Consider the following 19,601-nt stretch of genomic DNA (forward strand, 5'->3'; position numbering starts at 1 on the left):
GCGGTATTAGGAATCCTACTTACGTAACGCGCACACATCTCTCGCTTCTCCTTTTTCCGCTCTCCTCCCGCGCGAAGTTTCGATCTCACGATGATTACTCTCTGGCCTCGAGATTCTCTGTCTTTCTCTCGCACAAAGAGAAGATCGTGAGAAGATGCATCTCGAGGGAGGCCCTTCTACGCGAGGAATCGCGCTTTTTCTTAATTTTTTTTTTTTTTATATATAACAAATCATCAAATCGCTCCTTCTCTTCTCGATTTATTTCAAAATTAGATGACACGAGTCCTCGCGTTAGGTAGGTATCGTTTCGACGGGAAATTCACGCATTTTTCGCTGTTCGTTGTCTCCCTTTCTCTCTTTTGTCGATCTTCGGATTGCACGATCATCGTATCGACATCGAGAAAAATGAAGTATCTCTATTCCTCGGCATTTCTCTCTCGTTAGATTATTATTCTTATCTATCGCGTTCCACCTCTCTTTTTTCTTTCTTTCTTTCTCTCGCATCCCCTTGCTCACATACAAACATGCATACAAACACACACTCGCGCATACAGATACGCAGAAATGTTCTACAAACACGCATTCGCGCAACTTCTCTGAACTAAGATATTTAGACAAGAATATAACAGCGGTATAAAAAACTTTTCAACACTGAAAAATACAAATCTATCGTAAATGACTACCATTGTTACTCGTTTCCTTCCACGTTTTTTTTTAAATCAATGTTTTTCTTTCTCTCTCTTTCACTATCGTTCTCTCTTTTTCTTTCACTATCGTTCTCTCTCTCTCTCTCTCTCACTCTCCCTCTCTCTTATCTTACGCTTGTCTTTAATTATACGCGCATTACCCGAACGACAGTAAGTCCGTTTGAACACGAGCGAATCGATAATTCGCCTAATCGCCCTTGTTCGTAACCCCACGTGCGCAATCATGTACGCCACGTGTCTGGATAATTAATCGCGCGTATCTTGTCTTTTAATCCTCTTTAGATCCCCACGCGACTTATCTCCGTCTCTTCTCTCACTTTTTACTGTCGTGTCGTGCAATATTTACCTAATTCCAATTGCATCCCGTTTCTTTTTCTTTTTTTCCTTCAAAGTCTGTCACAATATATTAGATATTTTAATCGTTATTATCAATTATATATTAGTACTTTATATATATAATATATATCTATATAATTGTCATTATATTATTATATATTATGCTTTATCACACATATTACAAAGGAGGTGAAGAATCACACCTAACATATTATTATTTTGTTGTTATTTTTTTTGTTACTGGCGTACCTCAAACGTTAACTCCGTACTGCGGATGTAGTTTTGCGATTACTTCGTTTCACTAATTCATTGCGCGCCACGCTTACAGAGGCGTTTGATAGTGTCTGTGTTATGTGTACATGTGTGAATGTGTGCATGCCGTGTGTGCATATGCATGCGTTTTTTCGCGGCTTTATATATTATTCTTTCTTTTTTTTCTATTCGTCTTTTTCCTCGCCGCGCACGATCGATCCAAAAGCTCGAATTTGGAAGTTTTTTTTGTTAGAATCTACGGCGATCAGAATTCCAGTTCTAGTAAGTCTGGAAAGTTACTTTTGCAGCAGAAAGAAAAGCGTTCGATGGTATAAAGTATGTAACAAATTTTCAATTCAGAAATAATGAAATATAAAGCGCGTTAAATTGCCTTTTCATAAATCTATCGTAAAACTTACTAATGCTTCTATAAATCGCGTTCTCCAATTATGCTACAATCAATGCGGTTATAATAACTCTACAGCGAATCACAACGCTTTTAAGGAAAGACATGTATCATAAAAGATCTGAAATTGCTTAATTCTCGAATAGCAAAAAAATTTTTAAATACAATCGTAATCAAACACTAGCTAGACTAGTTGACATTATCTATTAAGTATTATAAAACGTAACGATTTATTAATTCATTTAAACTCGGATATCGAATAGAATAGATTTTAAATAGCAAAACATGCGTCTTGAAGAGACAATATCAAGACACGTATCATGTATAACTTTTACAAAAACGTACGTTATTTAACGGCAAGCGAAAGTAATTTTCGAACTGATCCTGCGAAGACACACAATACGCAACAACTTCGCGATAACTAGAAGAGTCAGGGGATGTCCCAGTCTCGCGACAGCACCTTCATCCAGTTTCGACCGGTTGTTATCCGATCATCGGACTGTGAATGATATGTTCGCGTCGTGCGATCGTATAGAACGTACACATTTCGCGATACTCGCACGAGGTATCTCTTCGGAATATCGCAATTATCAAACACCCGTCTAACTGCTCCGTTCCGATGAGATATCGCATCCATCGCAAAAATGTAAGTTTTCCGCGCGCGCGCGCTTTGCGATTTTTTTCTTTTTCCTTTCAGTCTAAACGTATAAAAACGAGATCGGAGATATCGGGCGAAATTAGACGTAGTGCTCGGCAAAACAGGGATCGATCCAGCTTAATCTGGCCACCGTAGAGATATGAATTGAAGGGTTTAGCGCACGAAGTATCCGAGTTTATTTTATAAAATAGTCTAAAGCCAAACGAGTCAAATTGCTTTTGGTAATTTCAGGATGCTTAAAAATTAGTTACACGTTTATGCTATATATTCTCTATATATTCTCATGCAGTATTTTCCTTAGACTTTGGATTTATTCGTTTGTCATCAAACCCTTCAATTTCTAAAAAATTTGTTCGATGACGGCTCAGAATAAAAGATTCACGGAAACCGATGTTGTAAAACAAATTGCACGGCCAACGCGAAATCGATCGTCTGTGATAATTATAGATATAATGATCGTATCTCCTTAGTTGAAATTTGGGAAGCTGATGATTAGGTCGGATTATTTGTTACGTCGTGAAAGTTCGGGGCATGTATTGTCATCGTGACTGTAATGTCGCTCTCGTGTCGGCCGAGGTGAAATATTTTGGTCGGTTTTCGAGAATCTAAACGGCGAGGCTGAACGTTTTTACACGGAATATACCTAACACTTCTTTTCCCCCTTTGTTGCGCTTTATAAACTGCTAGCACAAAAATAAGTGTTTCGCACAAAGAGGTACACAATGCCGGGTCGGGGGATAAATAGATGAATATCAATCGGGAACGGGGAAATCGAAACCCGCGAAACGACCTTAGTACACACAGCGAGTTGAAAGCGATTGAAACATTTAGCTAGACACCCATATCCAACGAGACATGACCGTAGTTTCACGTTACATGTTTGATAAGACGTATTCGTGAAAGTGGAAAAAAAATCGTGTACTTACAGGAATTTTCTGACGGTTTTCTTGTGTATTTGTATCGACACGGAAAAGATCGTATACTGGTATTTGTGATTTTATGAGGATTTTGTGTTTGTGTTTGTGTTTGTGTGTGTGTGTGTGTGTGTGTGTGTGTGTGTGTGTGATTGGTGTAACTTAGAGAAAAATGTGTATTCGCAGCTAGGTTTTTGCGGTTTTTAATTGTACACGCGTGCTCATTGTTTACTGCGTGTGTGTGTGTGTGTGTTAGCCAGAATTAAGTGTACTTTCGCGTATGCGTTCGCGCTCCCGAAACAGGTTTCGAAGTGACGTTCTGCGCGACGGGGACGACACGTCCTGTCCTCCTTCCTCTCGCCTAACCTTTTTTTTCGCACGTTTTTATCCGTTTTTTGAACATTATAGAAAAATTTGTCTAGAAAAAATATATATCAATATATATTTTTAGATATCAATTGATTTAGGTGAATTGGTACCTAGGTAAGTTTCGCTACACAATTATATCGATCGATTAGTGGAGCGTGTGCGTGTGTGTGTGTGTGTGTGTGTATGTGTGTATTGCGAGTGTGTGAGCGCCTGTCGACGATGCGTGCTCCATGCTCGCGAAGTATGTGGATTGAGAAAAATTTTCGCCTAATATATGAGCCGGCTTCGCGCGCACACGCGCGTGACTTCCACACGTGCACGGCTGTGCGCGCGAGCACGCCGGCGATTTTCTCATATACATATACATATATAAATTTACCCGCGATAACAACACGGATATGCCCGATCGCGGCCCGCGTTTTAATTTATTTATTGCCCGTGTGTGCCGCACGGATTATGCCACTTTCTCTTTCTCACACACTCTCTTTCTCTCTCTCTCTTTCTCTCGCTCGCTCTCTCTCTTTCTCTCCCTTTCGTTCGACTTACAAGAACGGTGACTTGTAAAATTGCACTAACTAATGCTTACATTCTCATTGTGCCCCTCTCCCTTTTTCGCGTCTCTCCTTTAAGTTTTTTTTTCATTTTCACGATGTCTATTCTCCATTTCGCATCAATCTCCTCTTCTCTTTCCTGCCGATTCTTTCCTCTCGATCGAAACAGTTCCGGGCTTCCGTCAAGTGCGTAAGAAAAAGTTGATCGTGTTTATTTAGAATACTGCGAGAGATAGCAACGGATAGAAAAATTTAACGTACTCACTCTACTAATTTACGTGTACAATTATATGCTAGTGTTTGCCCATCTTCTTCCCTTATCCGAAAACCTTTGGTCGCGCGGGCGACTCTTTTCTACACACGCCCCCTGGTTTTTATTCGTTTTCTATTTTATCTAAAATTTTGCCCGCGTTTCGATCAGACTCGAATCTAATCTATCTTAATTGAGAACGCGAGTCAAAGAGGGCCGGCAACGAGAACTCGTTTCTTCCTCACCCGCTCTATCATATTGGATATATTTATTAATTTTTCCCCCTTCACCACCACACACGTGTCCTCGTTTTTTCGCGGGCCGAACGGTGTGTCTCAGACGAAGGGACGGAGGGTCGTCGTTGAACGCGCCTCTCTTACTGCGACTTCCGTCATACAGCATCCGCCTAATAATAACGCATTCCCTCCCGTACGGTGCTCTAATAAACGCCACCGGCTATCATCTCTACACGCGGCGAGACAAGATATATCATATATATATACAAAAAGGAGTACCAAAAAAATAAATATATATGTGTGTATATATATATATATAGACGTGTGTGTGTGTGTGTAAGGATTATTTCTTTTTGTCCCTTCCCTCATTAAATCCGTATACAAATACGGATTATATCATCGGTCGTGTAATCACCTGTGTGCTGTGTGCTCTCGTGTGTCTGTTTATGTATGTCGCGAATTGTACAAAGTTCGATACGCGTGCAGAAGAAGAGTATCGCGAGAGAGACTCGTCATGCGAGGTTTAAACTACGTCTTCCGATTGCTGCTGCTGCTACGTTCAGAATGTGGCTTTTTTTTTGTCATCTACGAAGCGGAACACACAACGTTGCATACTAATTTCGAGTACGACGCTTCCCAGCCCCACAACCTTTCGGCCGTCTCGCGAAGGAACAATCCGGCTATTGTCGGAAGTATTGTAAAAAGACACGTCTTTTTTGCACAACAAAAGAGTCACTGGGAGGTGACGAATGTCCGGTATTAGCGCTTAAGCCTGCCTCCTCTACTACAGAGTTATCAAAAGTATCCTATGTTACGTATTGTAAGATATTGTCAAATGAGAGACGAGTAGCGATGCGAGAAATTGCTTTCGGTAAAACGCGTCGAAAAATCGTCGATTCAATTTTGCCGGGATCACCGTCGCATTTGCTAAAAGGACGAGCGCTAGGAAGCGTCATGCTTAAAATTTACAGAGGTCCTGCTATCTGCCAACCAAGACTCTCTCTATACTAAACCCTTCGGGAATAGAAATCCTACGTCTCGGCGAAAAGTTAATTCTTTTCTCCCCCCTTCTTTTCCATTTTTTCCTTTATTCTTGAACTACGGCGATTGCATTTGATTATATACACCCAGCGAAGAAGTCCGTTTCATTTTGAAGGGATTAAGAAAACGTGCACACTCGCGGTCGCGATTAATAAACGCCGGTTAATTGATTAATTGGTTAGGGGAGAGGGATCAATATGTATGTACAGGAGCGGACAACATGCGGCATTCTCTATATGTATATATATAATGTATGAATCTATAATAATGTTCCGCGCGAAACGCGACCCCCTCAAGACGCGCTGCACACTCTTGCAAATCATCTATCGGACGTATGAAGAGAGTAATTAGATACGATCATTCTATGTATAACACGCTGCTCCGGTATTCCGCGAATCACGGTTTCTATCGCTACTTTGGTTTCGAGAAACGACACCACCCCCTTTGCGTCCCGTTTTGCACGAGCATCTCTTTTCCTTATCTTCCGCGAAGTCGAGCGCGAGATCGTTTCGCCACGAAAAAGGATCTGCGAGGTACATCGCTCGTTTCGCGAAGAAGAGGGATGTACGAGTTCAGACGCGGATGTTCACGGACATTCCGTGCTTACTATCGAACGTTTTCGAGGAGGAGAGAAATCGCGTGCATGTCGCATTTCGAAAATACGCTTAGCGTATTATTGCTGATCGTTCTCGTCAGCGTAAACCACGAAGAGTGATCGTTTATATTGCACATAGTAGTAAGTAGTAATAATAAAGTCAAAATGTAAAATTCGTCATTGACAGCGGTAGCAACAACCCTCGATCCTCGCGTTCCCCGCGAGCGAGTAGCGGGCCTCTTCTCTCTTCGTGGGCGAACGATACGCGCGGTTCGACTTAGCAACCCCTTCGTTTCTCGCGCGAAGGTTCGTGAAGGTAACTCACATTGGTTTTTGGGAAAGAAAATTGGCAGAGAACTCGGCACGCGGATGTTAGCTTAGGCAGGCCTGGACAACCTGGAGCACGCCGCCACGATGTCATATACAGCCGTTTGCGATTGAAAAATTAAATTACTTCGATTTCCGTTTACCTCTCCTTCCGTCACCCGTATGACTATTCTCCCTTTAAACTTTCAGTTTCCCTATTTATGTGTTTCTTTTATGTTTTCATCTACGTGTTATTTTCTTCTCACTTGAATAAGTTAATTAGTAAAAAATCATTTTGTCGAATGCTTTCCCTATGAGCGCGCGGTTACGTTATCCGTACAAGAAACGCATTACACAACGCACCTATGTAACATATTTTTAATAAGTTCTTAATAACTAGAAAACCGTGTATGCGTGTACATGTTTGTACGAATGTGTGTGTGTATGTGTGTGTTCTGGGTTTGTGATACAGAGAATTACCTACACAGCAGATTGAAGCGTGGCTTTTTTCATTACTGATTAACATCCAATGCGGACGATTTGTCACTCTCTTTATATCATCTCTATCCTCTCTCCCTATTACCCTCTTCCAGGTTTCCCACCGGCCCTCATCACCTACCACGCGTCTTTTCTGATGTCACTGCTTCCACTATCACCCCCTCATTCTTTCCTCGTCTCTTTCTTTCTCGCATACTCTTCCAATCTCATTCGTTCACTCTGGCAACACACTTTCGCGTCGGATCAGGTACTCGCGTTTCTTACGAACATTCGTCGCGCGGGAATCACTACGTCGCTCGGGAGCGCGGGTTTTCGTTCGGGCTTTCGTCCAAATGGACGATGTTGATGGGAAAAGCGCGAGCCCCGTTTGTCTAGAAGTCGCTTCCGCCAACGTCCATCCGGGTCGCGCTTCGCAAAATCAAAATCTCGCTCGATCGGGATGGACGGCACAGGGAGAAACTCCTTCCTTATCGCGGCATGCGGCAGTCGAACTCGGAAGGGGCGATCCGCGGCAGAACGAGACGCAAGCACGAGGCGGATCCGTATCGCAATCGCGTTGCCGGCGATTTCGGTAAACACTCGAGGAGGATTGGTGCCGACAATTGGCGCGGGGTGCGTACACGAGGTCGGGGCGACAACGGCGGCAGTCCCTTCCTCGCTTGCTCGCTCCTCGAGACTCGCGGTAACTAACAATACTCGATCTTTCGGACAGAACCGGTGCATTTTACAGCGCAGACAGATAGGATTATACGTGTACGAGTAATCGATATACTGAGAATCCGTGTCCATTTCTCTTCTGAATCCTGTGTCTCGGCGTGTATTTTTCTTCATTTTCTTCTTCTTTTTCCGGCTCGACGATATCGGCTTGGCGTAGATCCGATCATTTCCTCTTTTCTTGGCTGCCTTCTGGCGCCTTCGTTGGGTGCAAGATCCGTTTTCCGGTTCGGCAAAGTCATCTAAATGGGCATAGTTTTGCACGATGATGATACCAGTGGCCGTTAGCAAGTCGTTATGGATGCAAGATCAAAGATCGGAATAACGCCAAGAGCCTGCATCGATTGGCGAGCAACTGCGGCTGATTTCTTCCTCCAGTATAACCGGTACAACTTGAAGTAGTAGCAGTGGAGTAGTAGTAGTAGTAGTAGTAGTAGTAGTAGTAGTAGTAGTAGTAGTAGTAATAATTTGTAGTAGAATAGTAGTGGTAGTAGTAGTAATAGTAATAATAGTGGTAGTAGAGTAGAGTAGTGGTAGTACGTAACGATCGAGTGGTGGTAGTAATAGTAGTAGTAGTAATAGCAGTTTTGAGGCTGTGTTCTTGTTGTAGGTAAGTAAGTAAGTAAGATTGGAGGCGGAGGGAAGTGAGGGTTGGTTGGGGCACGTGAGGGGAGGGTGGGGAGATATTGGTAGAGGTGGTAGTTAATTAGCTAGGGCTGCGAGATAATTAGGGACAACGCAGCTGGGGTTAACACCAACGGAAAGGCACGGCCCGAGGCCGATCCGCGCCCTCCTTCACCAGCGGCTTGTGGAACTCCCGACCTGGCCGGGAGTGAATAGTTGCCCAGCAATGCTCGCAGTAGTACTGAAAATAGACAGTATTACATAATTCGGATTTCATTTAAATTCAAAAAATTTAATCTCTCTTATTAATACAAGAGAGAAGAGAAATTTTATTGGAGATTAACTCAATAAAATAATTATTTCATTAAAATAAACGCATAATTATTTATTAAAATGAAAGCTTAATAAAGCAAATCTTCCATGAGTTCGTTATTAAAAGATACAAATATGATTTTAGCTTTGAATTAAATAAATAGAATTTTTTAAATAAAATCTCAGTGAAATCTCCGAAAATCTAATTTTTTAATGGAATTGCTTTTTGTTATGACATTTGCATAGAAATTTTCAAACTTTGCTTCAAATTAATTGATAATAAAAACCGCACTTTTACTTTATAGCTTCCTTTACTATTTATTAATAAAGATGAGCCGATCGAAATATACCTGTAGGCAGGTGACGTTGGCGCAGAAGAACGGTGCGAATTTGCCTCCGCAACGCTGGCCTTGACATTCGTCACACATCTGATCGTCCAGAACATATGGTTTGACTTCAACCTATTCGAAAAATTATAGATATGATTAGAGAAAGTACGAAATTCTCGAAGAATTTTGAACAAGAATAATTGCCTGGGGAACAATGTTCGTAATTTGTAAAGATATCCCATCTTTAAAACAACCCTATCAATCATGGATTTAGATTTCCCAGTCTTGTCCTAAATGCTTCATTTAAGCCGATATTCATAGTCCATTCTTATATTTAAAACGTTTTAAGTACAATCTTAAGATAGCCTGAATCTTAACACAGCCAAATTAGCATCTTAAGATATTACTTTAAAATGACTTTGAAATAAGAACAAACTATAAATACCGAGTTTAGAGATGTTATTCGTTCAAGCAAGTGTCCTTAAAAAATAGGATTCTTCTTCTTCGTACTTACCCTTTTGTCAATATCGCCGTGCTGCAGCTGTACGAATCTGGCTGAGATGGCAGCTATGTAGCTTTGCTGATTACTGAAGGCGACCCTGCCGGCACCTTTGGGATACTTGAGCTCAGGATCGGTGTCGATGCCAGCATAACAAACCCCACCATAAAGCCGGTCCATGATCATCGCGAGCTCGACTGCCTTGAGCGGTCGCGGCACCCCGCCGACAAAGACCGTCTTTCGCGGATCAAGCGGCATGGAGGCGTCCAGCACAAAGTCGGCGTCACTGAGCCGCCAAGGTCGGATCTGCACAGGCTTGTCCTTGATCGTGGGCGAGCTTACGCAAAGGTAAAGCTTGTCCTCGTCTTGAATGCAGGCATCTATCAGCTGTTGCACCGAACCCTCGTCCTGGAATAATCGCATGACATTCGATTATCATTAATTTCTTAGTTTATCTTTATTTTCAGTTTTTTTTCTTAATTACTGTTAATTTATTTTTATTAATTCACATAATATGAAAATGAAAAAAGAAGCGGAAGGAGTCGAAAACGTACCTGGAACAGCAGAAATGCGTAACCTTTCGGAGGAAAGTAGGATTTGCTTTCTGCCTTGTGTGGCCAGTCCACAACAAGCGGACCAAAACGGCGGAAACTGGCTGTGATCTCATCTGAATTGAAAAGATGCATTGTGATTACATCACTATATGTTACGTCTTGTCCCGCAAATAATCTTAGATGATATAATATGAACTGCGTACCTTCATCGATATCAGGCGGTAATCCGCCGACGAAGACTTTCCTCGAGAAACGCTCGCCGGTTTCGCTGCCCTGGCTGTGCGGACTGCTTCGACTCGGCGATGAGAGCGGCGCCGCTTGGGACGCCGTTATACCGCCACCCACGCCAACGCCGACGCCTACCCCGACGCCAACGCCGACACCGTCCAACTGGCTCGGCGCATTCGGATCCTCCAACCCTTGCTCATCGAGACTCGGGAAGAACGGAGATTTACCTGAAAGACAAAACATTTCTCTACGTGAGTAATTCGATCCATCGAGAGATACATAAGTTAAGTGATAGAATATGAATAAATTGAGGAAAAAATTAAGATGGATATGCGTAAAAATAAATCGGCTGATATTAATAAATAAAATAAATTGTAACAGATTATGAGAAAGTTTGGTAAAATAAGTCCTTCCTAAATTTGTTCTTCCTAAATTTGTCCTTCCTCTAAATTTAATACAATAGGGGTGAAATTTGAGCCACGTGTCGATCGGCCGATTTACATCACAAAACAACAGATCGTTATGGATCATCGCGGGAATCAAGGTCCGGATCTGACATTCATTCGTTGTCGGAGAATTCATTATGCAATTGTGCGGAATCACGTAACGAGCGGCGTGTGTATTATGTATATAAGAGACGTTAAGAGAAAGAAGGCGAGGGGAGGAGATAATCGCGCGCAATATGAGTACTTTCGACACAACTTCTTTTTCTTTTTTTAGTTGAATCAGAAATTTTTACGTTGTACACAATTAAAATATAGTCTCGTAAAAACGTGCCGATTACATAACGTGATGTTCTCAGCATTGTTTCTATCTCACCAAGAGATAAGGAGACGGTTTTCTTAAAATATATATCGGATGATAAATTATTTAATGTTTCGAAACTGAAAGTATATTACGGATAATTAGTATTGGATTTTTGAGAGAAAAATCAATGGATACGCAATTAACAGTTAATCAATGTATCCTGTCAGAGATTCTCTTTAAAAGAGTATCGGAAAATAAATAAAGTATTATTTTGTAACAATTAAGAAAACTAAATTACTTCATTATTCAGTGAAGTATTTATTTATTATATTTAATTTATCACAAGATTGGGTTGTTCAACCTTTTGACAAAAATTTTAGTTCACTCTCTTACTTTTTTGTTTATCCGAAGGTGAAACAACTGGCCTTAAATGGAATAAATACGTTACTCCTTAAATTACTCCAAAGACGTATTGCAATTACAGCAAAAATTGAGCTTACGTATCAAAAAAGATTTTTAAGCATTTTTCAAATATTCGCATTTAACTCTCTAAATTCTTTGGAGTGGAATCTCACTAAAGAGAGAAAATTGAGCCAGTCTTGAAAAAGAGTGGCTCAATTTTCAATCTTTAAGAGTGAGATTTCAGTCTTCAGAGTGAGATTTACTCTAAAAGTTTTAGAGAGAAGGGTAATATGAGTAAGGAATACTCACTTGATACTTTTGGACGTTATATAAACACAAAACTGTAATATACATGATTTTTACCAAATTATTTTGTTAAATATAGTTATTAATTCATGTAAAAAGGGAAGGCTTCGAAAGTTGAACATCGCAGCTCCGATTGCTCCGAAAGAGGTTCGGGCCGACACCATATAAACACCGATAATTTGACGGCAACCGGAGACTGTCCATTTCGGAGCAAGATGATTCCGCTTACTCCAGACAAGCGCAAGAAAAGGAAGATCACTACCGTGTAAGGGAGATCACTCGCGTGCAATCAATGACCGGTTATTAATTACTCGCATGGGTAATAATCAGTATACGGATCGCCGAACTCGGTAATTTAATAACTCGCGGCAGGAAAAGATTGCTCTTCGTCGTCAGACGCCAGAAAAGGCACGGAGAAGTAGAATAAAGTGGAACTCACTGTATCTCCTCCTGACGGGAAATCTCGCTCGTCTAATAAACGTCGCCATTCTCGATCGGCGATCGAGATAATGAGCCGACAACGGCGGGGGATTCACGCGCACGACTGTACCTATCGTCCACGGGACGGGATGCCGTTTGTTTCTCCTGTCGTTGTTAAGGGAAGGGAAAAAAAAGGAGAAGCAGTAAACAGGGTGCAACGCGCATGAATGGCACGGCGGAAAACGTCGCTGGCTTCGTCGGAACAAGCGAGCGCCGTCGCGACGCTCACTTTTTTTTTTTTCGTTTCGCGCACCACGCACGCAGTACACTGGTACATACACAAGCACTGACACGCAGTCGTACAATAATAATCGAACCGGAAACGTAAATACGAGAGCCTCCCCTCCCCCTGGACTCTCCCTTCGTATTTGCCTATTCGCTCAGCGACAAGCAGCTTCTATTTGCTTTTTTTCTAGCGCGCGGGCTCTATCGCGAGCTGATAATTATTTACATATACTCAGGGTAAAATGCGAGATATGAATATAGGTCGCCGATATATACCGGGTGTGTTACGGTTAGCGAAATACGTCCTGAATCGGACGGAGGAAAATAGATTGAGGAAAATAACGGGTTCTTCTTGTGGATATCGAGCGAAGTTAATCGAGCGTTAATTGATGATTGCGGGAACAATTCGCGGAGAGAAAAATGTTCAGAACTCGAAGTAAAGCTTCCTGCATGCAGCCCGGTAACAATAATCCATCGATTTCTTCATGTCGACGTTTAATGCTCGACATTCGAGGGAACTTATCGGCACGAAATTGTCGGCGTGAATGTAACTTTCGTACGCGAGAGTACGTGATAAGAATTATGTAAAGATCAGGTTGATGCACACAGGCGTGTGCAACTTACATGCGTAATTTCAGGTGTAAAACATTTAAATACATGGATCGATTGGATTTGTACAATTTTAATCGCATTTAGTATCGTCAATATAATAATTTGTAATATCATTTTATAATTGCATTTATATTTAATACACGAAGATTTTTTTCAATTAGGATCCTAGATAAAGAAAAAAATGCAATCGACATATGTATCATTTGAAGAGAAAATGACTGCCTGTATTTATATTTATCTGTCCTTAATTTTTCAACTAAACTTATAACTGGTGCGCACTCAGTGCATTTTAAAGTCATTGTACACAAATCGACGTAAAGATGCATGTTTGATAAAAATATAAAAACGAATTAAACCGCGAAATCCTCAATATATTTTATTGCGGTATTTGATAAAATATACTAATATACATTAGATATTTTATTAATTGAGATATCTCTTTTACATTCAGATTAGATTAGTATACAACAGCTTTAATGTGCACTGAGTGCGCACTAGTTCTGGTTGCCAGGTCTCCAAATTTCGACTGAAGACTCCAGTTTTCAGGACGAATCTCCAGTTCTCCAACAGACGGAAAAATCTCCAGTTTTTCGCTCGCGTGGGATATTTATTAATTACATATTTAAATTACGTGGAGAGTAATAAAAAAGTCTGCGATTATGTTTGCAGTTTATGTTATTTTACGAATAATAAAAAAGTTTGTAATTGTGTTTGTACTGTATAAATCTTGTAATAATAATAAGAAGGTCTCTGTGATGTTGATACTTTATGTTGGTCCAATATTAACAAAAAGAAAGTCTATAACAGTGGTCGCAAAACACGAATTAAACCTTGCGCCTTTTTCTTTTTTTCTTTTTTTTTTTAATGAAACAATCGGTCGGTCTCCAGTCGAAATATGAAATCTCCAGCGTACGGACCTTCGAGCTCCAGCCCGAACCGTGGACTTCTACCAGTGAAAAACGCTATTATATATTCATGGATATAAATCTTTTAAGAAAAAATTTCATTTGAAAAAAAATTTTATTTTGAAAGAAACGATTCAAATAAACATAAGAATAAAAATATTGCAATGCTTACAAGTAATGAATATTGTGAACTGATAAATCGTAAAATTACTTTAGTGAAATCAAATTCCTACTACTATTTAAAGAAAAAATGATAAAACCAATAAAAAACCATAACATCAGTCGCATTTCTTTTTTTATCTAGGACTCTACTTTCAATGTATATGTAAAGCATCATCTACCGAAAATATAATAAAAATCTAGAAAAATTTTCAGCAAACAAAGAAACTCTTCTAACAATTCACTGAAAAGCAACTCCATTTCCTTCATGTTTATTATTCTACTTTGTGCCTGCATTTGAATCGATTAGAACCGGTTCGTCACCTGCGTTAATTTCGCGTTAATTCTTCATTGCCGCGCATTAAATTCGAGGATTGCAGTAAATTAATAATTCAACGAGTCTTTCTCTGATGATCGTGATATAATAATTGTGCACTACAATATCATTGCACCGGCTCTAATTCCCCTTTGTGAAAGATTTATGTTCTATAACGTTTCGGTGCCGCTTACATCGTGCTTTCGTTCATGCATTACGCACATTAGCATAACTAACACGCTGAGCGCGTCTATAATTCGCAGGCGAATCGATAACACATAAACGAACTATGAACCTGTGCATGCGAATGATGAGCGAAACGCACTCCGGAAAATTTCTCGGCGATTATTGCGATGGCTGCGTTCAGCAGAAAAAGCTTTGCAATTGTTGTAAGATCCTTATAATTATTAGAGGAGAAGGTAGTATTATGGCCAGTGTATATATTGTGGCCTTAATATCTCCGCTATTATACATATAGCGAATCCTAATGATTACTTATGGAATTATTAGTTCAGTAGCTCGCCGTTACACTATGACACTAATATTACCAATACTCAATAACCAACATTTATTATAACGCATTTTTACTTTTAAGTATTTTGAAACGTTTCTGAGGTACACTTTAGCATTTAATTACACCTATTTCCTCATTTTTCTTAAACCGGAGTGTATTATCGCACGAATATATGTATTTTTGAGTGTATTATTTGCTATTTAACATTTTATTTGACTCTATATATTTTGAGTTATACAAAATTAAACAATACTATGGCATATTTTGCTAATGTGGCTCTCTATGGATACTGATTACTCAAGACCTCATTTTTAAGATTTTCATATTAAAATAGTTATTTGATAATCGATTGTAGCTCTACTGTTAATCTATAGTTTATATTACGTGTACTATTTTTAATACTGAGATTTTTAGTTCTGAGCGGTTTATATGCAGAAGTTATGTGAATGTATACACATTCATTTGCATACATTTTAAAATGTTTTGCTTTTTTGTTAATTTTGTAACCAAATACTGTTTTCTAACAAAACTAATATTTCAAGGCTATTTTTATGGAAGGCCACATCACCCATTTTTTTCTTCGAGTTATTATGCAATGTCGCCACATTTTTATAATACATTTTTATAATACATATTAATAATAGTATCCTAACAATAAGTAATTAATATTTCGTAACTTTGAGTCCAGAATCGATTCAACAACATTTTAGTGAATGTAATTGTCAAGTTTTAAACTTAATTATTGATTATTAACAAAGTTATTATGTAAAATGTAACTGGGGTGCCATAATACCACCTTCTCCTCTATAACTTGACAATTTTGCCCTTAATTTTTCTTAATTCCTCACTGAATCTAAATGTATAAATCAATCATATTAAAGATCTTACAACAGTTGTTACAACAAGCTTACACAGTTGTGTGTAAAGGTGTTACAACAAGTTTTTTTGCTGAATGCAGCCATCGCCCTTTTTCAGGCAATGTATCAAAATCAGGTAACAGTAAATCAATTCACATGTCTTGAACGTATCGTTTACGCGGTACATTATTGCGAACAACAATTTCGTCAGCGTGTTTGCTGTAATCAGTGTGGAACATTTCGGAAATTTTCGAAATTTCGTGTTTCGAAATCTCTTTCTTTCGATTTCGTCGCGTGAGAAAACGCTCGTTCAAACTTGATATCTGGGTCAACCACGCCGACGCTTCGGTGGCAGTTTTGAGAGCGAGATTCGTGGCGAAATCGAAGTAACAGCACAAAATTGTAACATCGGGCACACGCACGCCCTCCTTCGCGGATATTGAAATTGAGTATTGAACGTAACCCCGTGGCGATATTATTGGACGTTATTATCGTTGAAGTATATATATCTCGATATCTGAGCTATCTTCTCGATCACATAAATAGGTATGTAGATTATAATGCCTCAAATCTCGTGAATTTCTATCTTCGTGAGTTTCAATCGTCGAATTTCGAATAACATTATAATATATTATATTTTCTATATCAACAGCTTATGATCTTTGGTACTTCATCGAAATGTAATATTGAGAGAAATAACTGAAAGCAATATTCGTCTCTCACATTTAGATAATATTTACGATACATATATAGGCCATAAAAATATTTCAGATTGATCGAAAAATAATTTAAAGATTTCTCGATAGGATCTTTAAATTTCATGAAACCGATCGTCCTGTACACAGTCTTGTAATAAATGGATTTATACAAAAATGAAGTTTGTAAGTTTAAGATTGAGTCTAAAGGAGATTTAAGTATAAAAATAATATATATTATTAAATATTAAAAGAGCAAAAGTAACCTAAAACTTTGAGTTAAATAATATTTTGTTATTTTTAACTTTTATGTGTGTCAAAATGTAAATCAATCCATTTTTTAAATGTTTTCAAAATAAACAACGTCCATATTAACGTATACTTTAGTAAATAACAAATTTAATTTGAATTAAATTTAATTTCATGAATTAAATCGTTTAACTTTATTGATTTGGTTAAATTAAAGAGTAGGAGCAGTGGCGACATACAAATGATTAAAAATAATTCAAATTGGATATAGTTATGAATTTAACAGTGTAGAAAAAGAAAATAATGTTATAAAAAGTGCTAATATAAACAATGCCGTAAAGAAAATACTATGAGAGAACCTTGAATCTTGAGAGTCCGTATCTCGCACAAGCGTGACTTAACACACCTGAAAAAATAAATGATACATGGGATCCAAGAGAAACCTTGACATATAGGAAGTCAAACGCGAAGGAAATAGACTTCAAAGAGTCAGCGTTTTCTCTTATATGTTCTGATTTAAGAAAATTGACTAAGGATCCTCTTACTCGGTGGACCACTAATTTACAAATTGTTTGGGAGTCCGTCGTTAGGCTGACCCATCGCTCTCGATGCTACCGTCTCGTTTCCACTCTGGATGCTCGTCCTGGCTATTGCAGGGATCAATGACTTTCCCATCGCGACGTACAGCGTGCCTTGTACACGTTTACTCTCCCGTGGGAGTCGGCCGCCAGTCAAAACGTGGGACAAAAGCCGTTTTCCTTCTGTCGCTTTTCTTTATTCTCATAAATTTGCATGGCAAAAATCAGGCTTCCCCTCGTCGCTCGCAATCAGACCACTTCCTCCCTCCGACCCCTTCCGTTGGTCGTCGTTTCACCTTCGTGTCACTAAGGGAAACACGCGGCAAACGAGAGGGTGAGAAAGGGCGAGGGACGGCAAAAAGGGAATAAGCCAGGAGAGAGCGAACGGGAAGCCAGCTATGACGACGAGGACGAGAATGATGATGACGCGCATTCAATCTGATTGCCACGACGGTGGAAGAAGCAAGAGAGGGAGAAAAAGAGAAAGAGAGAGAGAGACAGAAACTTCTCTTGTCGAGATAGAGGACAGGGAGAGGTGGAGGAGATCGGGGCATTTATGTCGTTTGCCGCATCTCGCCGTGAAATGGATTCGGGAATGTTTTCCGGCGCAGAGAGATGAAAATTCGTATGACAATGATCAAGAGACGCCGTCACGCGATTATCCTCTGACGTAGGAAAAACGTGCCTGGATTTGTAGCAGGTGCGGTCCCTTAATGAGTCCTGAATTGCATTGCTCGCTTCCGAAATTAAATCTCGACGCATTGCATGCGAAGTAACACGTTGCCCATGTATATATATTTTAGCGGTATGACGCTGGTAATTGTTTTAACAGATGTTGACAATAGGATGAATAATTGACATTATAATTAATACTAAATAACGCAATTAATTATAACACAACTGCATAATGATTACCTCAATGGTAACGATGTTATAACAATATACTTGTTCGATTAACCAAAAAAAAAAATGTTTAAAGGAGACTTTTCTTTTTAAGAGTAACAACATTTATATAATGCATTACGGCACTTCGTGCGAGAGTACATTTTCATTATCGTCATAAAAGAGCTTTCTAAGTATTCCATGAATACTCGCGAAAGAAGGCGAATTCCGCTTCGAATTCTCTCGGGTTCGATAGAACGTGATGTCTAAATTATGTAGCTTGTTTAAACCTAACTTCGTTCCCAAGTGGTGTCCTAAGCTTTTGAAGTGGGATTCGAGTACGTTCCGAAAGAAATGCGCATGCTTCGTACCATTCGTCGAAGGGGACCCATCGATGAAGTCAGAAATCTAGAGCAGTAATTTAGTGTTACGAGACGGCATTATGAGCGGCTGTTTCACAGATTTATGCCCATTGGGAATTTAGCGGAGCATCGTTCGCACCGATATATCAACAGGCACAATGTAATTACGTGGCTATAATTTACGTATAATTTATGTAATTAGTATAACAGAGTGCCATAATTACCAGAGCTTTTGACGAATTTCAAATCGACATGAAATATTTAAGAAAAAAAAAATAAACATTATTTTTCACGATGTAAATGTTCAACACTAAATATCTCGAGATAATGAAATCTCGAGTCAAATTGTACAAAGATAAAATGTACTGTGTGATTAAAGCGAAAATTAGAAGCAAAGCGATTTTATTACTTAATCGCCTTTTCAAGATTCGATTCACGAAGAAGCGAGTTCCTATCAATTGCAGAACTTTAATCGTTGATCATTCGAAAATTATCATTGACTTTTCAATCAACGGGGGAGACGTGAAATTGATCAAAGAACCGGCGCGACTTATAAAGTCGAAAGTCCCGCGGCGTTCTGCATACAATTTCCTCGTGACGGGACGAAGTTAAACTTGACTCTAGCCGGCTGCTAGAGTCGCACGGTAGAGCGTGCTCCCGTCCTCGTACAATGCGTTCTAATTCTACCTCGGACATTCTGTTACGTAACGTGCGACCGTGCTGAATAATACGCGTCCGTTCGTGAATCTAAAATCGGCTGAGCCAAGTCTCGTCGTCTCGATACTTACGTCGAATCAGGCCCGGTTCTATCAATGCAAGCTTAACTTTAATCTCGGTTCAATTTACTCTCTATCTTCTTCTAATGCCCATTTCTGATTTAATTTTTCTAGTTTAATTTTAATCTTGGTTTAACTAACTCTCTTCATCTCTTTC

At 39.5% G+C, this 19,601-nt stretch overlaps 1 protein-coding gene across 1 annotated transcript in view; it reads right to left on the reverse strand.

Moving 5' to 3' along the window:
* Positions 1-8,309: 8,309 nt before the first annotated feature.
* Positions 8,310-19,601, reverse strand: part of orb2 (cytoplasmic polyadenylation element-binding protein orb2) — a 161,753-nt gene continuing 150,461 nt past the window's right edge. The window contains exons 5-9 of the mRNA XM_018453631.1: positions 10,355-10,606; positions 10,152-10,264; positions 9,613-10,005; positions 9,120-9,230; positions 8,310-8,698 (exon numbers count right to left, since the gene is read on the reverse strand). Coding sequence (XP_018309133.1) covers positions 8,582-8,698; positions 9,120-9,230; positions 9,613-10,005; positions 10,152-10,264; positions 10,355-10,606 — 986 coding nt within the window. The 3' untranslated portion in view covers positions 8,310-8,581. The remainder of the gene's footprint in view (positions 8,699-9,119; positions 9,231-9,612; positions 10,006-10,151; positions 10,265-10,354; positions 10,607-19,601) is intronic.

Source organism: Mycetomoellerius zeteki, unplaced genomic scaffold (genome assembly GCF_001594055.1).
Source record: "Mycetomoellerius zeteki isolate Tzet28-1 unplaced genomic scaffold, Tzet1.0 scaffold4, whole genome shotgun sequence".
In the NCBI taxonomy this organism is placed as follows: Eukaryota; Metazoa; Arthropoda; class Insecta; order Hymenoptera; family Formicidae; genus Mycetomoellerius; species Mycetomoellerius zeteki.